The sequence below is a fragment of the Larimichthys crocea genome, chromosome XVIII (genome assembly GCF_000972845.2).
Source record: "Larimichthys crocea isolate SSNF chromosome XVIII, L_crocea_2.0, whole genome shotgun sequence".
Classification (NCBI taxonomy): domain Eukaryota; kingdom Metazoa; phylum Chordata; class Actinopteri; family Sciaenidae; genus Larimichthys; species Larimichthys crocea.
This window is the reverse complement of record NC_040028.1, coordinates 4503628-4527369: the sequence shown is the minus strand read 5'-3', so window position 1 is coordinate 4527369 and position 23742 is coordinate 4503628. Positions and strand designations below refer to the sequence as shown.

The 23742-nt window shown below is 40.5% G+C and overlaps 1 protein-coding gene across 5 annotated transcripts; it reads left to right on the top strand.

Moving 5' to 3' along the window:
• Positions 1–16840: 16840 nt before the first annotated feature.
• On the top strand, positions 16841–23590 carry hao2 (hydroxyacid oxidase 2 (long chain)). 5 transcript variants are annotated; one of them, XM_027291055.1, is made up of 8 exons: positions 16841–16953; positions 19308–19460; positions 20918–21069; positions 21162–21445; positions 21718–21939; positions 22402–22560; positions 22938–23007; positions 23122–23590. In XM_027291055.1, exons 1-8 carry the CDS (start codon positions 16931–16933, stop codon positions 23175–23177), a joined length of 1119 nt encoding a protein of 372 aa, XP_027146856.1. In that variant the 5' UTR covers positions 16841–16930; the 3' UTR covers positions 23178–23590. The 5 variants fall into 5 exon arrangements, with proteins under 5 accessions (XP_027146856.1, XP_027146857.1, XP_010732336.1 ...); XM_027291056.1 differs by having other exon boundaries at positions 16842–16953; positions 21721–21939; XM_010734034.3 differs by lacking the exon at positions 16841–16953 and adding an exon at positions 17039–17210.
• The last annotated feature ends 152 nt before the right edge of the window (positions 23591–23742 follow it).

Sequence of the window (23742 nt, the reverse complement as noted above, 5' to 3'; positions counted from 1 at the left end):
GGCAAGTTAAACAATCACAAGCTGCCATGAATTGTATTACAATTAGTCATCTGTTGTCCATATTAGCTCTCCTAATGACTGGTAAGAGAAGAATTTCAAAACATTTCCACTTGGGGGCAGTGCCACGGTTTTGTGGTCATTTCTTTCTGCATGCTGCTGGGGCAGTAAAATGTGGAACTTGTATGACGGCTACATCTGTAGTTAAACAGCATGAAAGCCTCAGTACTTCCCCCCGAAGCCTCTAAGGCTGGACCGGCTCCCAGCGAGGAGGAACCCCGTAGAGTCAGCTTTGCAAGTCAGACAACAACTGGCACACAGGCAGCACCGGCCCTTTGTCTGGCTTCTATGTGGCATACATATGTCAAATGGATATCAGCAGTTACAAGTTTAACAACAACAACAGCAACACATGGTTGAAACCTTTTCAAAGCTTCACATCAAAACTTGGCCCTACAGGGTGTGACAGTAATGTGAAATACAGGAAGCACGGAGAAAATTAAGATAAACATTAATGATGTTAGTGTGTGTTCTCTGAACTCTTGGCTGATCAGTAAGTATCCACTTTACGCCTTTTGGATGTCTAATAATCTGATAAAGGAAGTTCAATGGTATTTCTAACCACTTAACATTTGAACAGAAGAGAGCCAACCCTTTCTCTCTCACACACACACACATGTGCAGACAGCTGTGCAGAGGTTTTTCCGTATTGTTTGAAGGGAAATAAAGATAGAGATGAAGAGGGGGAAGAGGCAAGAGGTCGAGGACATGAGTACATCTCATCTTTGGGAACTCTCAAGAGACACTCTATCAAAGCTGCTTTCCTTCCGCCCATAAATACCAGCTCAATGAGCATCACTCCCCCGCCACACCGCGAGCATCAAGTCAAAATCAGAGATCTGCTCACCACATGAGAGGCATGATCATCACTTCAAGGAAAACTCAATGGTCCATACAATATGTATCATACAACTATTGTTACGGAGCTTTGTGTTTTACTGCAACAAGGTGGCCTCGTAGTTAAGATACTGCTTAAAATGTCCATCAAAACCGGCTAAGTCTGTTAGCCGGATAACAGACAGTTAAACATCTGCTGGAATGTTATGCACAGTATGTAAGAGTTGAGATTACTACTTCATATTTCAAGAATATAGGGAGCAGCATATCTCTTATCAGGTCATAAGTGCTGCTACATAACTTTAGCAGTCGTATTAGTTCTCTGAGTCTGGAAGGGGCAACAGAATCGGCCCTCCCAGTGGACACAACCAGACCAGGACCGAACAAAACCAGTGGAGGCCAGTTTGACGAAGGTGATTTAAGACACAAAAGATTGGGTTCAGGTGGGAACAGGAGAGGTGTGAAACCGGAGAGCAGCGAGGAGCAGATGGGTAAACCACGGTATCCAGAATATTTTCAACATATCTAACTCTGTGAGATATGACCAGACCGTGTTCATGAGTGTTCAAAGATTCAAAGAATGAACAAACATCATCAACAGAATGCAAACACCCATGATGCTGTGTACTGTGTTGCAGAGATATCAGCTGAAATAGTGTCCTAATTATCTTTTCTAAAAAGGTGTATAAAAGTGTGTGGTTAGGGGTTTTACGGCCTTAAAACATGTATAATAATTGTAAAACTTACCTCGCGGATTTCGTTTATTGCGGGTTATTTTTATCCCCCGCGATAAACGAGGGACCACTGTACTTTCTTCTGATACCGCTTGTGCCTCGAGTGGCGATAGTGAGTCACTGCAGCATCCAGTCTGATCTCTGGCCAATGAGTACAAAGAAGAAGAAGAGAATTTCACCGTTCATGACTTCATAACTGTACTGAGGGTGAATTTTTATATAACTCACCTGTTCAAATGATATTAAATGAAATGTCTATTCTTTATACTAGTGGTGGGCGGATCGATCCAAATATTGATAGATCGATACCAAGTCGGTATCGGTATTGGATCGATACTAGCCTGGTGAGATCGAGTCTTTACTTTTAAGTTCCGCCCCTTGTTTGCAATGCGACATGAGACACGTGACGTGACTTAGATGTGCATTTTCTATTTAATTATACACTAATTCTGTCCTGGGTTTTAACTATTTAACAATAAAACAGGAAACATCACAAAAAACACAGGTCATGAAAATTTATTGCGATTCAGCAATTCAATGACGCATCCACCTTATTTATTGAAAAGTATCGGTATCTGCGATACTGGCCCATCAGTATCGCACACCACTACTTTATACTGTCATTGTGTAAGACACACAGCCCAGTTGATCAGCACAACAGCGCTTCAAATTAAATGTCAATCAAGCTGATCAAATCACTCGACAGTTTATCACTCTATTTTTCAATCTGCATACATTTCATCACTTCCATTATTAATTCACGTACATTTTCATCACCCCATTTATTTTCAGTTATTTCCTCATTTGTCATCATCGTCACTCTCAGTGGCTCTTGCCATGTTAGCGTCAGGTCAGGACTTCTGCAGCAGGTTAGAGGTGAAGTCCCGCGATCAGACATTCAGCGTTGATTTCTGTCTAAATAAAATGTCAAGTTAAGATGATTGGCTTGTTGACAAGTGCACTGATTAGACCTTTTACTGTGGTAAAGTGGTGATGAGTAGTGATTTCTTTAAAGGGAGTATTGAGGGGCTTTTGTGGGCAAGCAGTGGCAACTGGCCAATTTCCATCAACTGACTGTTGATTTCTGAGGAAATAAGTTTGAGATAGACTGTGTAGTGTGACAGAAAGAACCAAGTGGGCCCAAACATTTCTTCTCTTTGATTATAGTCTGAAATATTGTGACTCAAACACAATTAACTCTTTATTCAGGATGGTCTCTAGAGTTTGAAATCGCGACGTCGGGTGAGTCCTTTCTGTAAAAGTTAAAGCTCTCCAGTACAACTGTCTTCAACAGAGCCGCTACATCCACCTTGTTCCTGGGCGTCTCTGGTGATTGCTGGCAGGGGATGGAAGGCAGGGAGAAGAGGATTCCTAAAGAGTTCTTTACCAGGAAGCCACAGGCCTTAAATATCCTGTCGGAGGATTACTACAGGATCTCTTCAGAGCCGGCCTGACAGAGAAATATGGCTTCCAACCCATCCATGCTCCTTTTATGAGCCGTGGCAAGTAAGATGGGCATATGTGCTTTTTTTTCTCCTCTTTTTTTTGGGTTCTCTCTCTTATTTTATTTTTTGGAAGAATGGAAGGGAGGTGAGGAGAGGCGGAGGGCAGCGTTCCTTCTTTCCATCAGAGATGCGGAGCTGAGGACTTCTGCCAGCGAGCAGAGCTTTGAAAGTGAAACGTAAGAATGGCAGATCACAGAGGCCAAAGAAAAATGATATTCTCCTCGTTGCGACTCCCCTTGCCAGGGCCTTTGTTGTGGGGGCTTCTGCTTTTAACTGGAAACAGGTCCAGGCGCCTCCTGTGTTCCTGCAGTGTCCCACACACTCACACACATCTATGCACACACGTGTACACATGCTCGGGTGTACAGTACATTCAGCTACGCTCAAATGTACGCGCACGTTCAAACTCTCCATCATCCCTCCATCCCCTAAAGCCTGGTGACAGCTTGTTAAACCTGATGCCACGTGCAAAGCCTCGCTCTCTGCAGGATCTTTGTCCTCACCTGTCAGTGAAGACACCGGGTTGCCAGGTGGGAGCGTCCTACTGTAGGTGGAAACCAAGGGCCACGTTGCAGGTAACGATAACAGAATGCACTGCAGAAGGAGAAGAGCCTACAACATCCATCCCCGTGCATATAAACCTGTCAACACCCTACTGTTCTCGCTTTCTATCTCCTCCTGAAACGCAGTTTACAACCTGAGTGCTGTGTCCATCTGAACTGGTGACCAAAGTGTTTCTTTTTCACATTAGTTATAAGACATTTCCTGACTGAAAATACAAAAATGGGAAAAGACTCACTTATCTTAATGCACCATCGCCACCTTAATTTATATCCTAATTAGAGTTCATTAAGGTTAAAACACTGTGTGTGTAATGTGTAACGTCTCAAAGCAAAGTCTACTGGGGACGACGTGGCAAAGTGGCCCCTTCTTTCTCTCCTCAGTCTCATTTTCACCCTTGGAGCTGCTAATTCCCACAGAGTTGAAGTGCAGGCACTCGAGCAGAGTTTTGTTGCCAAGACTGAGCCTCTGTTCCTGGACGTTTTCCCCACACCACAAAAGATGAAAATCATATTTACAAGGGATTTAGTCTCATGATGAAATTGACATTTTTATTTCATCTCATTATGTCAGTGATGTGGGATGATTCCACTTTATTACAGCCGTTTTACCTGTTAAAGGAATCTTCTACAAAGAAAATAATATTAGTAATAATCAAAAATATATTCAATAAAGTAGTTGAAGCTCTCTTTACTGGAATAAACGACTTCTTGAAGTGGATTCTTTATGAGACAGTGTGCTCAAATGAAACACCCCAGAGCCAAGGCAAGTACAGCACAACTCACACAGCCTCACTTCATCCTAGAAGGGGTACCGACACACACACACACACACTTACACACACACACACACACTTGTGCTTTCCATTTGCTATCTGATACGGCTTATTTTGTGGATTTAATGCTTTGTTGAATCAAACAGTAAATGTGTAAAACTAATGTGGCGCCACTTTTCATTTGGTAAATATGCTTTGTGTGCCCGGCACCCCGGTTCCATATTTTGGGCGAGGGGCAGACCAACAGGCTTTCAGAGGCAGTGCCAAAGCCTGTGGCGGGTTAGATGGAGGAGGGAGGTGGGTGTGCGGGGGTAGGCGTAGCTTTAGCATGTGAGGGCTCATCTTTTTAGAATTAAAAGAGGAGGTGATTGACAACTTTTAGCGATAGCTGCAGGGGCGATTCGGAGATCCTTATTTTGGCTGGTTCACACACATATGCATGCTTACACACAGAAACACATGCGTGCACATGCATACCCTTCCCATTCCAAGTGGTCCTGAGAGAAGCCCACAATTTGTCTAGATTTCATCAGAGTAGAAAAATAAGAGTTTAGCATACTGTCTGTAATGCATAACAAATCCTTGGTTTCCTCTGCCAGACCATACAATCAAAAGCACCCGATTTGACAAAAACAACTCGAGTCTTTTTGTTGTAAAAACCCTGTTATTTGGAGATGAGGGGTCTTTGGTTTGAGCCCCAGTCAAACATATTTAACCTTTAACCTCTTTAATGCTAACTTGAAAGTCTGCTATTGTCTCTCACTGGTTTCATACTGGCGGTGACACAGTCAGTCAGTAAAGTGATTCCCATGCCTCTCGCCTCCGCCTCGTTCCACATCTGCTGCATATCATTAAATGGAAAAATCCAGTAAAAATATTTACTTCCCGCTCGGCTCTTTGAGCTAAATATACTTCTCCAGTTGTCTTGGGATTGATTGGGCTCTGAGAAATGGTGATGGTCTTTCTTCATGTGCAGCTGTCACAAATCAGGTGTCTGATTTTCATCAGTCGTGTCCATCCTGTGACAGATTAGTGTTGCACAGCAGACTGTTGAAGGCATGGGCCAGTGTGGAGATTGATGCCTTCTGCTGTTTGAATCTAGAAACACAAAAACATATTTGAAGTTGGAACTATTATAACTCATTTTAACATATTCCATGCCACTCCCACCGCACCACTCATGTTTGGTAATCTGACTTTCTGCCGAGAGCACATAATGCATGATGTTTGGCTTTTACTATTTTTGACTCATTTAAGACTCCTAAATGAGGCATGTTACTCCTCCATCACTTTGGTAATGGAGAGGATGCATTTGGCCCAAATGCTTTCGTCTTTCCCCCCAAATTAACTCAGCATAATGTGTTTCTAAAGTAGCCTCATGTTGTGTGTGATTCCATAAGGAACAGATTATACAAAGTGTATTCACAGCTGCAATATTTATTTGGTTTTTGCTTTTTACATCAACAGATAATTAGTTACAGCGTTAAAGTACTTGAGTGTGGCTTTTTTAATAGATGTGCGGAGCGTTCTGCTGGAACTAATGCTCCCAAAGTAGTACTTGGGAAAGGAAAGTGTATTACTAATAATATAAGCACAATTATAAATTCAGATAATACAACTGAAACCAACCTCATGTTGAAACCATATGTCGACCTGTCAAAAGATTCAGCAAACACTGGCATCAAAAAGTACCAAATTCTGGCGAATGGAGTTTCTTCTCCGACTGCCTAATTTACCATTTGCTTGTGTTTCAGAGACTTCAGTGTAGGGTTTTAAAACATGTGTTTTCACCTTGACCAGAACAACAACCAACTCGAAAAAAGTTGTTGAACAATCAGCAAAATATTCAGTTTGGTATCATTGTTGAGAGAACTCCATGTGCTCTAAAAGATTTTTGGTGCTGCTTAGAAAGGTTCAGACTTGTTTGAAAGGACTTCAACAAGCTATTGTAAATCTTATTTACCCATCTGTATTTGGAAAAGATAACTGTAAATCACATAGCATTGTAGGTCCAATTTTCCCATCAAGATATCATTATTCCTGTCACATCCAGTACAGTATGTTTGAGTCTTGGATTCAAAGCACAAAACAAACCTCAGTGCTGTAATACTTGTGAAACAAAGCAGACTCCAAAGATAGACAGCTCCCTGAAGTTAGCTGTAGATCACCAAATATAAATGAAAGGAGGTTTTCGCCTGTTAAATCCCAGACCACTTTGTTCTCTGGGGTATACAGTAAAACTCTAAGACTCCTTCTATCGGAGCTGAATGTCCGGCAGCTGCATAGAAAGAGCTCAGCCAGAACAACGCAATTGCATCTGCACGACTTGTATTTGTATTCACGTTGCCATGGGTGTATGTACCCACAAATGAGCATACCTGCCTGTGTCTATTCAACACCATCCAGTTTTTAGTCGAGAGAAGAAGTGAAGATGGTGCACACAACTAGCAGATGTAGACAAGAACAACCAATTTGAATATTGGCAACGCAGCGTCCTGCTACATCTCTTAGTCGTATACAATGTACTGGCTGTGTCCTCTTCCTCCCCCCAAGATGCAAACCAAAAAAAAAAGAAAGCAGCAGGAATGACCAAAGAGTTTGGTTTGATTCAAATTGGTCGGGTTATTATGTTGTGATTTGCATAATTTGTACGGAGGGAACAGAGAGGCTCGGAGAGAGCTGATTAGAGCAAATGTCACAGCGGATTCCCATTTCAGCGGCGGCTGATTGGACGTGAAGTTTTCCAAATGAGTCTCGAGGACACATGAAAAGTCTTCAGATGATGAGGGGAAAAAAAGAAGAAGAACGTGGAAGAAAGAAAAGAAGGCAAGACGACAAGCTGGAGAGAATTGTTATCCCATTCTTATTTCATAGAGGTATTAAATCAAAGCTTGCTGGATTTTCAATGGGCAGAAAAAAAAATCATTCCAGCATATTTATTACATATTATGAGGTAGAAGAGCTGCACACCATGATTTTTATGTGCTTTTTTATGCGTCTTTTTATTTTTCATAAAGTCTTTGTGTCCCCAAGGCAAGTTCAAGTATTCACCCCAGTAAAAGGGTTCACACAGCCAGGGATGAGGACACAAAGTTTCAAGCCAGTTACGAGACGAGTCGAGCTTTTGCCCCCCAAACTTCAAAGGATTTCGATTTTTATTATGGAACATTATTTCCCCTGGGAGAAAATAAGTGATTATTCTGCAGTGTTTTGCTGAAAGACTTAGAGAAACAGAACGACAACAGCACACACGCTAACAGACACTGAAGCTGACAGACTCTGGCTGGCAGGCATTTTCCTCGTCTGTACCCGCGCTGCAAACACCCCAAAAACCAGAGTTATCAGTCACGTTACTTTCAACAATGATTCAGTCTGTTATCTGTCACAGACAGTTTGCCCAGCTTAGGCCAGAAAAGTCACAATATAAAAAGAGGAGAACTAACATTTGTTACATCTCAGATACCGAAATCTATTCTCACATAAAACACATCATTTCATACTCCTGGCTGCTCTCGTTCATGTATTAACATCTATTTCTTCGTTCTTATTTTATCATCTAACAAACTCTTGCGGTCCAGTAGCAGCTTCATACTGAACTTTCTGGCTTATAAAAATATCCATATCAGGGGGACCTGGTAGAGCGTGCACCCCCTGTATCAAAGGTAAAGTCCTTATCGAAGAATCCTTTGCCGCATGTCATTCCCTCTCTGTCTCTTCTCCCTGAATTTCCTGTCTCGTCTCTCCAGCTGTCACTATCCAATACAGCAGAAAATACAAGTAAAAAGACTTTAAAGGTCCAGGCTGTAAGATTTATAAAAGGTATTTGTTGGCAGGAATGTCCACCATGTTGAACCATCATGTTTCTACAGTAACCCAGAATGGACAAACTAAACACTTGCTCTAGATAGGGCAGTTTCACAGCCACCATGGTTTCTTCTTTATGTTTGCAATGGGAGTAGTATTCAGTTGTTTGCAGCCTGCAAATTCACTGCTAGATGTTACTAAATCCTAACTAACACTGGAAAAACTAGGATATCTTGTTGACGGGAGAAATTGTCTTGTCATTTATCTACTACCCAAGTATTTTTAAAGCCATTATTAAATTGTGTCATCAGTAAATCTGTGATCAACATCTATCAACCAGATCTGGTCCTCATCAAATCAGTTTTTGGATGTTGATATTCTGCTACCAACAGATATTTCCTGGCATGCTCTCATAGCTGTTTGAAAAATCCATGTAATGTAATATGACGATCAAAGTCATTTAACTTTTGTTTGTAATACCTTTTCATATGGTTTTTTTTTCCCCTTAAATGACCTGAAGTTGCATTTTCTTTCTCTTCTCATGTGATTATTCAAACATTTCTTTTAAGGGTGAGTTTTAGCTCGGCTGTCAGGTAAAAATCAACGTCTTAAAGAGACATCCTTCTACTGGTGCTCTGTAAAAACAGCCTGACGCAGACACTTTGATTAGAGAAGTGTCTGTAGCAGCTGTCAGTCAAACAAGGCGATGAAGAACCATCTGCGGCTGTGGTGGACAGCTACAGTATGAAGTATCACAGACACGCACATTTTCCCTCAGGACATTTCTGTATGTTCCGATGCAGCATTCAGATTAGTAATAGATGACAAACTAGATATCATTCAGCGTTAATAAGAGATGACAGTAAACTGTAACAACACAGAGGTCGGCTGCAACAGTGCAAAGAACTGCCAACTGTCTTGATGTTTCACTGTCTGTCGTCACTGATTTTCAAAGTAGATGTCGAGCCTGTCAAAACTCTGTTCTTCTTCAAACTAAGACTACAGAAAGAAACCCTCTGATGACATGCAGGAATTGGGGAAGAGTTCCCCTATTGCATTTTGGGATTTCCTAAAGAAAAATAAATAAAGGGCTGATAATTTGTCTGACGCTGCACTAAACTACCTTAAAGCTGTTCCATCCTGTATCCATCACAATGCATAAAAGAAAACGACCACAAAGTAGCTTTACTCACAAGGACCACATCATCAACAAGAACTCAAACTTCTCAAACTTTTTTTACAGCACACGCCACCTCAAAAAATATTCAGCTCCAGGGTCGACCCTGTTTGTCTACAGACAGTTCACACCAGATGCAGGTTTAAATGATTTAATAACCAAACGAAAGATTGAGTGAGTGAAGTGTGAACTCTTGTACTTCTTCAGTCTGTTGCTGTGTTGTGGGGAAGCGTTGGTGGGGAATCTGCTCTAGCACCCGGGAACGACAGACCCCTGCGCCCCCCCTCAGAATCCTATGGAGAGTAGGAAGGAAAGGGAGAAATAGGAAAAATAAATGGGCTGGCCGGGAGGAGTACGGAATAGTAGAATGAAAGAGGACGAGAGGGTTAGGAGGGTATTTATAGGAATGTCGGAAGTGGCGTGGTTGAAATGTAGCCTGCTTGTGAAACTCTGATAAAAAGCTGAAACTTTGCACAAACCATCAACACAGTTTTGTGTGCAGAAAGGCTGATTATGTATGGAAGTATTTATACAATCATTTTATAAAAATAAACATTGAAACAACACATCACAGCATTCAAACTCAAATTCATATTAAGTATTGTATCAATAAACATCTCGTTAAGTCCTGATGACAAATATAGCCTCATGAAATGTAGCAAAATCAGCATTATGCCAAAATACTCCAAATATTAAATCATATGAAGACTTGATTTGTCTTTTTCATCACTTTTCTGTTAAACAATCAGATTTTCACATTTCAGCAGCTCAAAATAATTTGCTGAGTCATGGTTAGAGAGCAAGAACCTGGATGTCACAAGATGAAAATTAAATCAAAGTTGCTTTAATATAAGTTAAACGTCTCCTTTCATCACATCCACTCCCTCAGTCTTACTTTTCAACAAGCCGTTTTTACTTCCTGTTTCATGTCATGTCCAACTAACCCTTTCCTGGAAAACGCTGATTTTGTTCTCCGACTTGTGCGTGAAGCATTTGAAAGACATCAGGTTCCTTTTATATAACTTCACAAGACAGGCCTCCAAACAATCACATGAATAAAGAGCACACGCTGACATTTACCACAAAAAAAAAAGCTCAACTTCAGCAGACTACAAGAAGGAGCAGTGAAGAGGAAATGGCGTTTATGTGCAGCATGGAAACCCCGAGTGAAAGTTAATGTCTTAATGCGCTCACAGAAGAGCGTCACAATCGAGCTTCAGGGAGGAATAAATCGCTCACACACATTATGACATGCGCCTCCCTCATCTACAGCAAAAGACTGAACACAAATAATACTTATACACACAACACCACCGCCCCTCGGTAGACGTGAGCAAAATCCCCGCCGCTTGTGTGTATGGATTGAATCATAAGCGTCTGAAATGGCGTGACTGTGGACTGTGAGTTATGCTCAGATCTCTCCCAGACATCAAATGCTCTGGGCATCCATCACTCAGCTCCTACATGACATTTACAGCCACCGATGTGTTCGCTCCTTTGCCTTTGCTTTGGCACTGAACACTTTTCCACTGACACGCAGAGATACTGCAGCTAAATACTCCAAGACATAGAATTAAGGCTCCTCCATTAAAGAACTGACTAAAATTCATTTAGAATTCTAGCTTTAAAAAATCAAGTTTGAGCAGAAGCCAAAACCTCTCACTCTAATCGTATGACGTAAGAGAGAGACTATTATGCAACCATTTTGTGTTCAAGGGGGAAAAAAGACATTTACAGACATTTATTTAAAAAAAACTCTTTACCTTACAAATGTAAGATCAGTTTGCAATTTGTTAATATTAATTAAACTTGTGTTAAACAAACAGTCTTATTCTATCGTGTATTACATTTCAAGAAAATTGATATAACAGTGAAAAATGTGTTAGTAATTTGTACAAATTGTTATGTTCCTGTTCAGGTTTTAAAAGCTTTGAAATTTGCAATAAATGTTTAAGAGAAATGTTTCTTTTTAAGTCTTTTGGAGCAACAAACCCACGCAGACATAGTTCAGCCCTGATATAATGGATTTATGTGACTAAAAACATCAGGCTCAACAACTCATATAACTATAACTAGCTCATTTAATGAAACTGTTTTTAGGTCTTCATCATGTATCAAGTCAAGTGAGGTACATTTTTATTTATTTAGCCCACATAATCACACAGAGCTACAATCTAAATAACATAATAACATTATCTAATTCAGATAATGGAGGGTCTGAAAACAAAAATATACATAAATAAAACTCTAAGCCTGTGTGTGAAGAGTTAAACCATGATGGACAGCCATCGTGTTAGGCCTCGCTGTAGAAAGGCTGCATGAATTTGCGGCCCGTGTCCGTGGGCTCTGCTGTATTTAGTCTGATAATAAACCTGGGAGAGACAGAGGGTGGAGGAGCGCAGAGCCTTGCCAGGGCATGATAACACCTTGACAATTCAACACACATGTGCCGCGGCGTGCTGGGCCGCAGCCTCGGGGCAGAGCCTCAACCAGCATGTGGAAGAGGTTTTCCACTCAGCTGAACGTCCAGTACCTCCAATACGGCAGCCCTGGAGCCAAGATCTAACTCCGTGGTATTAGGCATTGAGGCCAGCTGTGGATTAACACAATTTGCACCTCCTTTTCGGTGCAGGTAACACCCATCACCTCCCCATGGAGGTCCAACTCGTCAGATTTAGCCTTTGGCTCCACCTTCACTGCCTCTCGTGTTAAAGTCAAAATAAAACACGTAAATTCAGAGACACACGCGCGCAGAAAGACAGACATCTCTCAAGAAGCCAGCTTTTGTTACCGAAGATATTACATTTACAAAGAGTAAATTCAATTCGAGAGCCGTAATGAAATAAGAGCGAGAGAATCGAATTTAACATCACTGCACCCCACTGCTGTTTTAAAATGCTTGAACAACTTCTTGAGGCGTTTTGTTTCGTCCGCGGTGAGCTGAGACACTGTGGCATTCATACTCTTTTCTCTCACATCCTGCCATCAGTCCATCACTTACGGGTGGGGACCCTAACATAACAAGCTAGTGATATCAAAGGTTGGGACATCTGTGTTTTATATGTAAAGACCCTCAAAACACCTGTCAAAGTCAAGTTTGACATTTCCACAAAGAGCCCTGGCACCTCACAAAGTTCTGTTTTTGTCTCCTTTATCTGATCAGAGTTGTATAAAGAGTCTATCACTAAAACTAAGGAAGGACAAAAAAATCAAAATAATCAAAACATCACAAAATAAAAGATAATACCGTGGCCCTGAGAGCTCAACACACTGCAGCCTACGAAAACATGCAAACCGACAAAACAAGCAAATTAAGAAAAAAAATATCTTTACCAGTTTGGCAACACATAGTGAGAGAACGCAACCAAATACACAAATGCTGCTTGTAGCACAGACGACAATAAAAACGGTTTCAAGGGGGGCACTAAAAAGTGACGTACACACCTTGTTGCCATGGTGAGTTATTGAAGTTATCTATCTCTAAGTAGTGTTTTGTTTTTTTTTAATTAAGGGTTCAGTTCAGTATTTACTTGTGTTTTTCTGTATTTGGTTGTGTTTTTCTTTTGTGTCAGACACTGACTGACTCTATTAGGCTTGTTTACTTTCACTCATTCACACTTTTTAGTTTCTTTGTTTAAACAGTTTCCATTGTCGAAGATGCTACTTGTACTGTTTTCTGGATTTGGTTGAGTTTATTGGACTCTGGTCTAATTTGGCAACATTCTATTGAAAATGCTGCTGCATGTGTTGACAAATTGTTGAAGATGTTTTCTTAATTTGCTTGGGTTTTGTCTATTTGCATGTGCTCTCGCTGTGCTTTGAGCTCTCAGAACCACCATGAGCTGTAGACTTTATTTAGCTGTTTTCATTTAACTGTTGCACTACAATAGGTCATTCATCTAGCTTGCAAGACATGCACATACCGAAACACAGTCAGACACCGATTGACTAACACACAACACGCACGCAAAGACATTCATAAATATTAAAAACATAGAGAGGAAGGGCCGGCGGTTTGAAGGAAGAGAAGGAAACAAGTGAGGGAGTAAAGGAGGGAAACATGAATAGAAGAAATGAAGAAATGCAGGAAGGAAGGATGAAGCGAGGAGGGGATGAAGGAGGATGGAACAAATGAGAGAAGGAAGAAAAGGAAGGAAAGAAGATGGAGAAGAGGACAGAAGGAGAAAGGGAGGTGTTTGTTGCTCCTACAAACAATTGACCTGGGCAAGCTTTTGGTGTTTTTTGGCACACAGAGAGGCCCAGAGTGCTGACGAGAGGCTTAGCTGGTGTCGAGCTGCTGTGGGCGGAGCGTCACACTGTGAGTGTGTGTGTGTGTGTGTGTGTGTGTGTGTGTGTGTGTGTGTGGGTGTGTGTTAGGGGCGTGTGGGGGGGTGGTGGGGGTCTGACCTGCCGCTTTGACACGACCGTGTCAAATGAGAGAAGGAGCAACACGTACTGCAGGCCTTCCATACAGATCCATATACGGTAAGATGCTGATTTTATCCACTTGACTGACTGATCTGTGTGTGTGTGTGTGTGTGTGTGTTCTACTTTTTTTTTAGCAGTTTACCTTATCCTTATCCAAATGCAAACACCCAGTGCCTTTCCACCAGATAAATTCATACCAAAGTGTCAGTGTGTGTTTTTTTCTACTCGTGGTGACCTAACCCGAAGCAGGGCCCATATGTGACACAAAAACAAATAACCTCTAATGGAAGCTGGTTAAATCATTACGTTGTTCAGCACTACGCACTAAATGCCGTACACCTGGTATTCTAGAAATTCACCTGGACAATGTGCTCTCAGCAGCAGCCATTCAGTTAGTTTAAATGACAAACTCCTTTCACAGAGGCTCACATTCATCACACACACGCTGCCACACTGGCGAAAAAATAAACCTACAGCAGATAGTAAAAATAGTGGGAATAAACAGTGCAGCCTGGTGGTAAAATAAATAGAAAAATGTAGCATATTTTCTATTTTTTTAAGTAAGAGTACAAATGTTATTTAGCAGAATATGTCATTCTAGATACATTAAGTGTTTTTTGTTTGTTTGTTTGTTTTTTTATAATTATAGCTATTTCCAAGAACTGATTTGAGCTTAAAAAAAAAAAGTAAAAAGAAAATGCAAATAAAACTGACTTGAAGTATTCAGTACCTCACAAAGCAGATGAGGATGCAGGTGTGTACAGTGTGTAGTGTGACATTGTCTTTGCGGCAGGTGTGACATCAGAGGTCATTCGTAGCTTTTCTATAGAGACACGAGAGTGTGTGTAGTGTGCAGCACTGACACGTGCGGTGCATCGTATGAATGTCTGCCTGTGTTTACCTGCTGCACAAAGGTTGAATGGAGCTTCAAGAATGGACTTTGATTCAGTATTGCACTGCCCCCAAGTGTTCAGAGCTGAAAGCTTGTACTGTGCTGTTTTCTACTAGAAAGGTTCGAGGGCATCAGGGTGTGTGTGTATGCACTATTGTACTACGTCTGATAAAAGACACTTTGTTCACTAAAAAGAAACAAGCATCTAGGCAAATACAGAGATCATTAATAAAGTACTGTATCAGTGTTAATGTTGTAACTATAATACTACTATTGCCAGTTTCAGTAAAAGTCATAGGTAGTAATAATAATAATAATAATAATAATAATAATAATAATAATAATAATAATAATAATAATAATAATAATAATAATAAGACTTAAGACTTAACAAAATCAGTTTGTGGCATACACTTAAAAAAATGATTTGTGATACAATAAGTGCATTTGCTCTTCTTTGCAGAACTAAATGCAAAAAGTTCTTGAAGTTACAGTGGCAGCTTAATAATATTTTATTTATTATTTATTTGTTTATTACTTCTGGATTACTAGATATACACTAAATTCTGGGAAGACTTTGATCATAGGTCCAGTCGGTAAAAGTTTCCTCTATGACTTCACCATGATTATTTAATTTTAATAGTTTATTTTTAAGGTTGTATGATAAAATAACACTGTGATTTTTTCAGATCAAATAGGACGAACAAAGGACAAATATTTTTGACAAAATGTTTCCATAGTTTGAAGCTTGATTTATGATCGTCCAGGAGGTTCCTGTCTGATGACCCGGGACACACATATTTATGTTTTCTCTTCTGCATATATATATATATATACATATATATATTTGCACTATAAATAAATCTAAAAATGATGTTGATAGTGGTTGGACTGTTGATTTTAATATTCATGAGACTGAAGCAGTATTGATAATAAATAACAGTAGTAATATAATAAGTATAATATAGTAAATAAGTAGTATAATATAAGTCATAAAGAAGTAGTAGCAGAAGCTAAATTATTATCAGATGTTGTAGTATCATCAGTATGGACAGCAGCAGTGTTGTAGCTGTAGTAATAGTGGTCACTATTTGTGGTGTAAGATTCATGGTGGTAGTAGCAGTGTCAGTAAAAGGTTAGTAAGAGTCGTTGTGGTTATAGTACTCTAGAAGTGGCATGTGTATTGTCAGTGGCTGACATGGTACATTGTGTTTTGGTTGTCGGACTGTTTGCAGGTTATGAGTCTGTCAGGAGAAAAAGAAGTTCTGCTGAGAGAGAATGAACATTTGTAATCGGTGAGTACTGAAGTGAACAGAGGTAAACGTGACAGAAAGTTTTCGTCTCTTCACTGTCTGCATGTTCAGAAAGTAGAAACTACACAGAAGTAGTATTCAGCAGTCATTCAAAAGGATATACTGTTAGTGTTCTGTTCTTTGTTTTTATATACCTTGTTACAAATGATACTGAGTTTAATTTTTTTTTTAAATGGTAGAGTACCCATTCATTTACCTTTTTTTTTCCAAGTAATTTGTGGATTATTATCAGTTAATTTGTGAGTGGTGAAAATGCCCCATGGCTGATTTGCTTGAACGATGACCTAATTTTTAGTCATACAATAATGACTCTAGTCAAACAGAGGCATTATTTGTAATAGTAAACTCTAACTTACAGTTGTTATTGATTACCGGCATGTTTGATTTTATGTAAACTGAACTATTTGATATTAAAGTATAAAACCTTATTCACAAAAATTCAATTTATAATGATGCTAATTTTGTACCATTTCTACTGACTTAAATTATGAACAAAATTGTTCTTCTTTATGGTCTGACTCAAAGCTGACTCAAAACTAATTTTGGATAATTATAAGACAGCCCAAGTAACATATTTGATCCTAGGATACATAGTACTCTTTATTATGTTTTCCCGAAGATGCAGGTCCACCGAGTGCCTGTTAATAAAGAACAGTAAAGTTAATTTGTTTTCTTCATACTTAAACTGTAACTGAGGTTGTGTTTTCGACACGGGCCAGTAGTTAAAGTCGAGTTTAATGACTCGCGGTTGCTAGGCAACTGCCATTTGAAGTAGTGAGGTTTTGTGTTTCAGCGCTGTACCGAGGACAGAGAGAGAGGCACGTTTTAAAAGACAGCTGCGAGATGAATGCAACAAGTGAATTTATTAAAGTATGTCTTGTCTTATCTTATTATGGTGAGCTAATAATGAAGGAGTGCCGCTGTGTTATTGGACAGATGTGGCCATCTGATGAGGTCAGCTGATATTGACTATCCCAGACGATGACGGCTTTAAAGTTCGTGTGAGCATGCGTGAGAGGAGCGACTGACAGGAAGGGAAGAAAGAAAACAAAACACACGATAGTTTTCCAGGCTGGACTGTTATTAATAAGAGCCTCACACGGCCTCACTTGAACAGCTCGTAACAGGTAGGCTACCTGTTGAGCAGCCGGAGCGAAGTTTAGATGACAGACAAGAAATAAACTTTATTTAGACTTTTCAACTTAATGCCCTCTTTAACTTAATGTCCCGAGCTAACTATGAGGACTTGTTGTATCTCTCACCTGCGACCGTGTCCGGCTGAGAGAAGCAGTCACCTGTAATACATGTATCTGTAATATCTGTAATATCTGTAGTTTAACGAGACAATTTCCCCGTCAAATAAACGCCAGCGGTTTGCAGGTCAGCTCGTAAGCACCTTGGTAGACAAAAAGGTTCATACAGGTCTGATAAAGTCCTTTGTGTACTCCAAGCCCTGATTAAATGGTCTGTTAATCTGAATGTTTTCCATAAAAAAAAGAAGAAACTAAATATTCGTTTAATAACTATTGGTCTAAAAGCTGAATGAATAATAAAAAATATCATATTTATTAATTTACCTCATTATTTAAGCCTGAGAGGCTTAACAAATAGTTACTCTGTTATTAGACATTTCTCACAGCAGCCATTTTGACATGAAATAGTACACACAGGTGTTTCAGGTGATGCTAATTAAGGTTGTGTTCAGTTCAGGTGTGTTGGCTGAACCTTAATTAGTGTCACAACACCACCTGTGTTTACCCCACTATTTCATATTTGTCCATAAACTGTCCCCTGTCAAACGTAATACATGTCCTCTCTTTAGAATTTCTTGTATTTAATTTCCATTTGTTGCTAATTTATACTTCCGCTGTACTTCACAGCATATCATAAGAAACGTAAGAAACATTTGACATGAATTTTTTAAAAATCCAACGGACATCTACATCCACTCCTTGGTGGTCTAAATGCTGAATAAAATGATTCTATTGGTTGTTTTTAAGACGAGCCATTTTAAGCCATTTTGACATGAAATAGTGTAAACACAGGTGTTACACATGATGCTAATTAAGGTTGTGTTCAGTTCAGGTGTGTTGGCTCACTGGAAAGGTTCTGCTGCACTAAATGGAACTCTATACTCTCTATACTTGTACGGTGTATCATAAGAAACATGTACTTTTGTCTCATAAATATAAGTATTTTTACATTTTTACAGTAGTACTAGGTAGTCCTGACTAAGTGTTCTCCAGCTGTTGTGTGTAGCAGTTTCTCTATCTGCAGGAGAGGACCTGTGGTTAATGATTAACTGTTTATTTATTCCTCCGTGAGATTGAAAGAGATCCGATTGAGAGAGGTTACCGGGTTTTCCAATGACAGCAGCAGTGTTAGTATGTACAGTATGTGTTACCGTGTAGGCCTGTGCACACAGACTGTAAACGCGTATGCCCATGTGTAAGTTACTACTGTCTGTACTATCTGGACCACAGAGCACTGTGTCAGACGCCTGTTGTCCTCACTATAGTTGGAGTCACCATCAGCACATTTCCAGTGCGTGTAAACACAATAAGAGTAAGGGTCGGCCTCGGGTCACACACACACAATCCTGACCGGCACAAAAGCAACCATGCGGACACGAGGACTGACACAGGCACAAGGATACATCACTGTTTTAAACCAAATAGTAAAACAGTCACTTAACTTAACACGTGTCAACGTCAGGAAACTTGACTACGTGACTGCTCTCCTTTTGCTGATAGGAGGGTAGCTTCGATCTGTGCAGCGATGTTGCAACTCGAGTCCTTCATGAAGGCTGTGTCATGTGCGAATGAGGGATTTTGTTTATGAAAGATCAGTCGTTTGTGGTAAGTCTCGAAGCTGTGAGATCTTGGATGTAGATTTTTTTTTTTCCCCCATTTTGAGCTCGAAGTGCCTCTTTGCTGTTGGTGCCTGTGGCTATTTCTCACACGCAAAGCAAAAAATCCAGTTTCCAGATGACAGTGGATGGATAAAAATGTGAGAATGCGGCTGGTTGTGGTAAAGACTTAAAGACTGGACATAAATAATTATGTTTTACATAAGTCAGCAGTGTTTAAGCATGAAATGACTTGAAATTAGTTTTATTGAATATGTAATGATGTTTGATTATGTCCTTCCTGTTGTGTTTTTGTATTGTTCATGCCTATCAATAAATGTCAAATTGAAAACTGATGATCTCTGTTCCCACACAGAGAGCGAGGACGCTGTGCAGAGATGACTATGGTATGCCTGACAGACTTTGAGGAGTATGCAAAGGAGCATCTCTCAAAAGCCACCTGGGATTATTATGCAGCTGGAGCAGACGAATGCTGCACCAGGGATGACAATCTACTGGCTTACAAAAGGTACAGTAGGAAAAACACAAGTTTACCCAGACATTCAAGGTCATCTCAAATACATACCTTCACCAAACACGGCAGTCTTCATCTGCAAACAGCACAGAGAGTATTTCTCCTCACAGTTATGCCTACAGACATTGTGTGGTGATACAGAACAGTGTAAACCAACCTAAACTCAAACCAATATGCTGGATTACATAAAAATCACCATTGGGGGGCTGACAGTTTTAATACTTCAGATCATATGAGGACATGGGCTGTTCAAAGGCTATAATGCAAAGCTTTTGTGGACTTGTGGACTTCTGAGTACTCTGACTGATTTGTTTTTTCTACAGTACAGTGTATGTGGTTGTGATTCCTTATAATCATTAACAGGCAGGGTTTTTTTTTTTTGCCCAGATTGTTAAGAACAGCTGCATGGTTCCTCCGACCCCCTGTGGTGAAAAAGAAAAGTTTTGAAAGTTGCATTACCAATGGGACAAAGATACACGTCCTGATTTTTTTCTTCTTGTGCATTCCTCTCCACTTCCCTAATGTCTCCATAAAGACCGATAGACTGCTGGGTTGGTTCTATACATATATGTTTTTGCTACAACAAGCCTGTTACTAGGAGTTTGTGTGCCGGTGCACTTGGGGTCAGGTTAGAAACATTCCCCTGCAGGAATAAAGATCGGGCTGTGTCTTGGAAAGATGATCTCAAGTCATAGCTTTGGGAAAATCCCAGAGTGTTCTGTCTCTTTATATTCACAGAAATATGACTTGTCCAGCAAAAACAGCATGGTGTTTCTCCTAAAAGAATGACTTTATTTGACAGTACTGGATATTAATATTAATGCTTTGTCAACAGTTTGATTTGGTTTATGGTTGTGCAGAAATACCTCCGATACAGTTTAAAATCTTGGATTAGGTATCAGCAACAACGCAAGTCTACGCTATTTTAATATCACCTAATTCATAAGCCCTGAAACTAGACCCTGATATATTATGGCGGCACTCCCTTTGCCTTTTTCCCTGCCCACTCTGACCCTGATATTCTTACCATGACCAATGTCATGTCTCTTCATACCTAAATCTAACCAACTGAAACCAACAAAGGCAACCAGTACTAGCCAATCAGAGTCAGAGTAGAGCAAGTCATGTTCTTTAAACACACTTAGGTCTGATATCGGACACAGTAACAACCAATACACAAAGGTCAGCTATGAGACCAGACCTTTTTTTTTTTCTTTTTTTTTTTCATTTGGACGAATAATAATAAGGTCAACACACAGGTGTTACCAATGATACTAATGAAGGTTCAGTTCCATTCAGGTCAGGGTGCTGCTGTACTGCATGTTGGCTCACTGGAAAGTCAGTAAAGTAAAGATACATATAGATCATAGAGGATTTTATGAGTGCCACCCACTCCTACCTCTTCACTTCTTTAGCTGGTCTTAACATGGTCATCTGTCCTTCACCCTCAGGATCCGCCTGAGGCCTCGTATCTTGCGAGATGTGTCAGTGAGTGACACACGGACCACCGTGCAGGGGACAGAAATCAGCTTTCCAGTTGGTATCGCACCGACTGCCTTTCACTGCCTGGCCTGGCATGAAGGCGAGGTGGCCACAGCTCGAGGTGAGGACTCGTGATCAGGATCATTTAGTTATCATAATAGATAAAGGGTTAAAAAACTCAGTTTTTCTCATTCCTCAACTTCCGCCTCACAGCCACAGAGGCAATTAACACCTGCTACATCACCAGCACTTACTCCACCTGTTCAGTGGAGGAGATTGTGGCAGCAGCACCAAACGGTTACCGCTGGTTCCAACTGTACGTGTACCGGGACCGGAAGCTTTCGGAGCAGATTGTACACCGAGTAGAGGCACTGGGCTACAAGGCCCTGGTCCTCACCGTGGATGTCCCCTACACCGGAAAGCGCCGCGACGACATCCGCAACCAGTTCAAGCTTCCGCCACACCTCAAGGTCAAGAACTTTGATGGAGTGTTCCAGGTAAATAGTTTTTCAACGTAAAATTTAAAGACATATCTTGGTAATAATTTAAAAAAGTTCTTCATATTCTGAAGTATTTGTGCATCAGAAATAGCATGGATGACCTATGAAATGCCTGCAAATCATATATATATAACATCTAAGCTCCATGTAACAGCAGTATCAAAGTATAGTTCAGGAATGATCAGTAAAAGTACAAGCAACAGTAGTAGTCCAGAGAACATTTGTATATCAAGTGGAAACTTACTGTGGTGTACCACATGCACTGTAAGCAGGAGACGAGCGTCTCGGAGGAGTATGGGATACCGCCCAACACCTTGGACCCTTCCATCAGCTGGAAGGACGTGTACTGGCTGCAGTCGATCACCCGTCTGCCTATTATCATCAAGGGGATCCTGACCAAGGAGGATGCTGAGTTGGCCGTGGAACACGGCGTCCAGGGCATCATTGTGTCAAACCATGGGGGGAGACAGCTGGACGGAGGCCCAGCCTCGGTACTTACTGACCATGATGCTTCTTAAATCATATTAAAGATAATTTTGTTTCCAATGTCACGTTTATACAGTAGAAGGGGATCGGAGATAGTAATAGCAGTGACACATGTCCGAGTAGTAGTAGTAGTAGTACTAGTATGCTTAATAAAACTACAAGTACAGTAGGAGCTAATTTAACCAACTCTTGGGTTCGGTTTTATATTTATTTATTGATGACAGAGGTATTGAGCAGTATCTGACAGTGATAAAGTTGTACATACTATCAACTTGTTCTTGTTTTGAGGTAGCCTCAGTGTTCCTCAAAAGAGTTACACAGCAGGCTGTTTGGTAATCCTCTTTCCTAACACAAGTTTGAAATGTTTTGCTCAGCCTGTGGTAACACGCAGGGTCAAACCCAGGGTGGAGTGCACAGTATGAAAAGCCAGCTGCATGTTGCTTTATCTTCATCTCTACTGTTAACAGATTGACGCACTGTCAGAGATCGTGGACACGGTGCAGGGCAGGATCGAGGTCTACCTGGACGGAGGAATCAGAACAGGAAGTGATGTACTGAAGTCACTGGCCTTGGGCGCCAAATGTGTTTTCATTGGCCGCCCAGCAGTGTGGGGCCTTGCATACAAGGTAGAAACGACAACACACATGTACAGATCACACTAACCCACCATCCTTGAGAGCTTTATCTTTGAAAGCTAGGGCCTTGATGTAGGGTTTATATGATTTAAAGAGTTAGAGCTGCTATGCTACTTAATCAAATTTATAAATAAAGATTTGAATCTACTATATCTTTAGCTGACAGAACCAAAATTATCAATACCCCTGCTGTATATGTTCGTAGAATCAGAGTTTGCAAGCACTGAACAAGTCTGTCTGTGGCAGTAGAAAAGTCATTAATTGAAGGTTTTTCAGTAGCAGAGAACCATCATGTCTCAAAAGTTAAAGCTGATTATAAATTCATACCTATTTTAAGTATTTTATTGTAATTATGTGTGATCATTCAGGGAGAGGAAGGAGTGAGGGAAGTGCTACAAATCCTTAATGATGAGTTCCGTCTGTCCATGGCTTTATCAGGTGAGAGATGTGAGGTCAAGTAAAATCCCAAAATACATTCAGCAATATTCTCTCTAACACAACAATATATATATATATATATAAATATATATATATATATTTTATCTGATCCAGGTTGCAGAAACGTGGCAGAAATCAACAGGAACCTCATTCAGCTCTCTAAACTCTAAGAGACCAGCAGAGGGCAGCACTGACAGCAGCCACTGACCCGAACTCAGTACTGAGTCAAACCAACTCAAGAGCCTGAGACTCCACCATGACGAAGATACTGAAAGAGCTCAGAGCTTGTGACTTTGTCATGTCAGGAAACATGAAACATGAGAGCAGCTTCCATGACTTTGAAATAACTGGTATTCAGTATGTATTCACAAGAGAGCAGGGGTGAGGCAGCGTTTTGGGAGAGCTGAGGGTGGCGGCAGATTGAGCAAGTGATTAATGAAAGTGTTTTTGCTTTTGGTTTTGAGGGCATGCAGGCATTTTTTTATGAAACCAACTATCTTCCTTTGGTTTAATTTGAAAAAATGTAACTGAGAGATGGTGCCAGTGTTTGTGGTTCAATAAATGACCGCTGAGGTGACAAAGATCTGTTGCTCTGGATTTATTAGCAGACAAAAACAGATGCAATCAAAGCAGAAGTCTGTCTTTTGTTTTTGTTACCTGACTTTACACTCAATGCAGAGAAGATTCAGGTGCTGACTGAGTGTGTTGTTCTGTGTCTGATTTAACGGTACATTG

Bases quoted from the DNA above. Each gene is read 5' to 3' on its own strand.
- hao2 (XM_027291055.1), top strand. From the start codon at position 16,931: ATGCAACAAGTGAATTTATTAAA. The intron at 19,461-20,917 runs GTACAGTAGGAA...CTTCACCCTCAG, and splicing joins AATCTACTGGCTTACAAAAG to GATCCGCCTGAGGCCTCGTA. The intron at 23,008-23,121 runs GTGAGAGATGTG...TATCTGATCCAG, and splicing joins TCTGTCCATGGCTTTATCAG to GTTGCAGAAACGTGGCAGAA.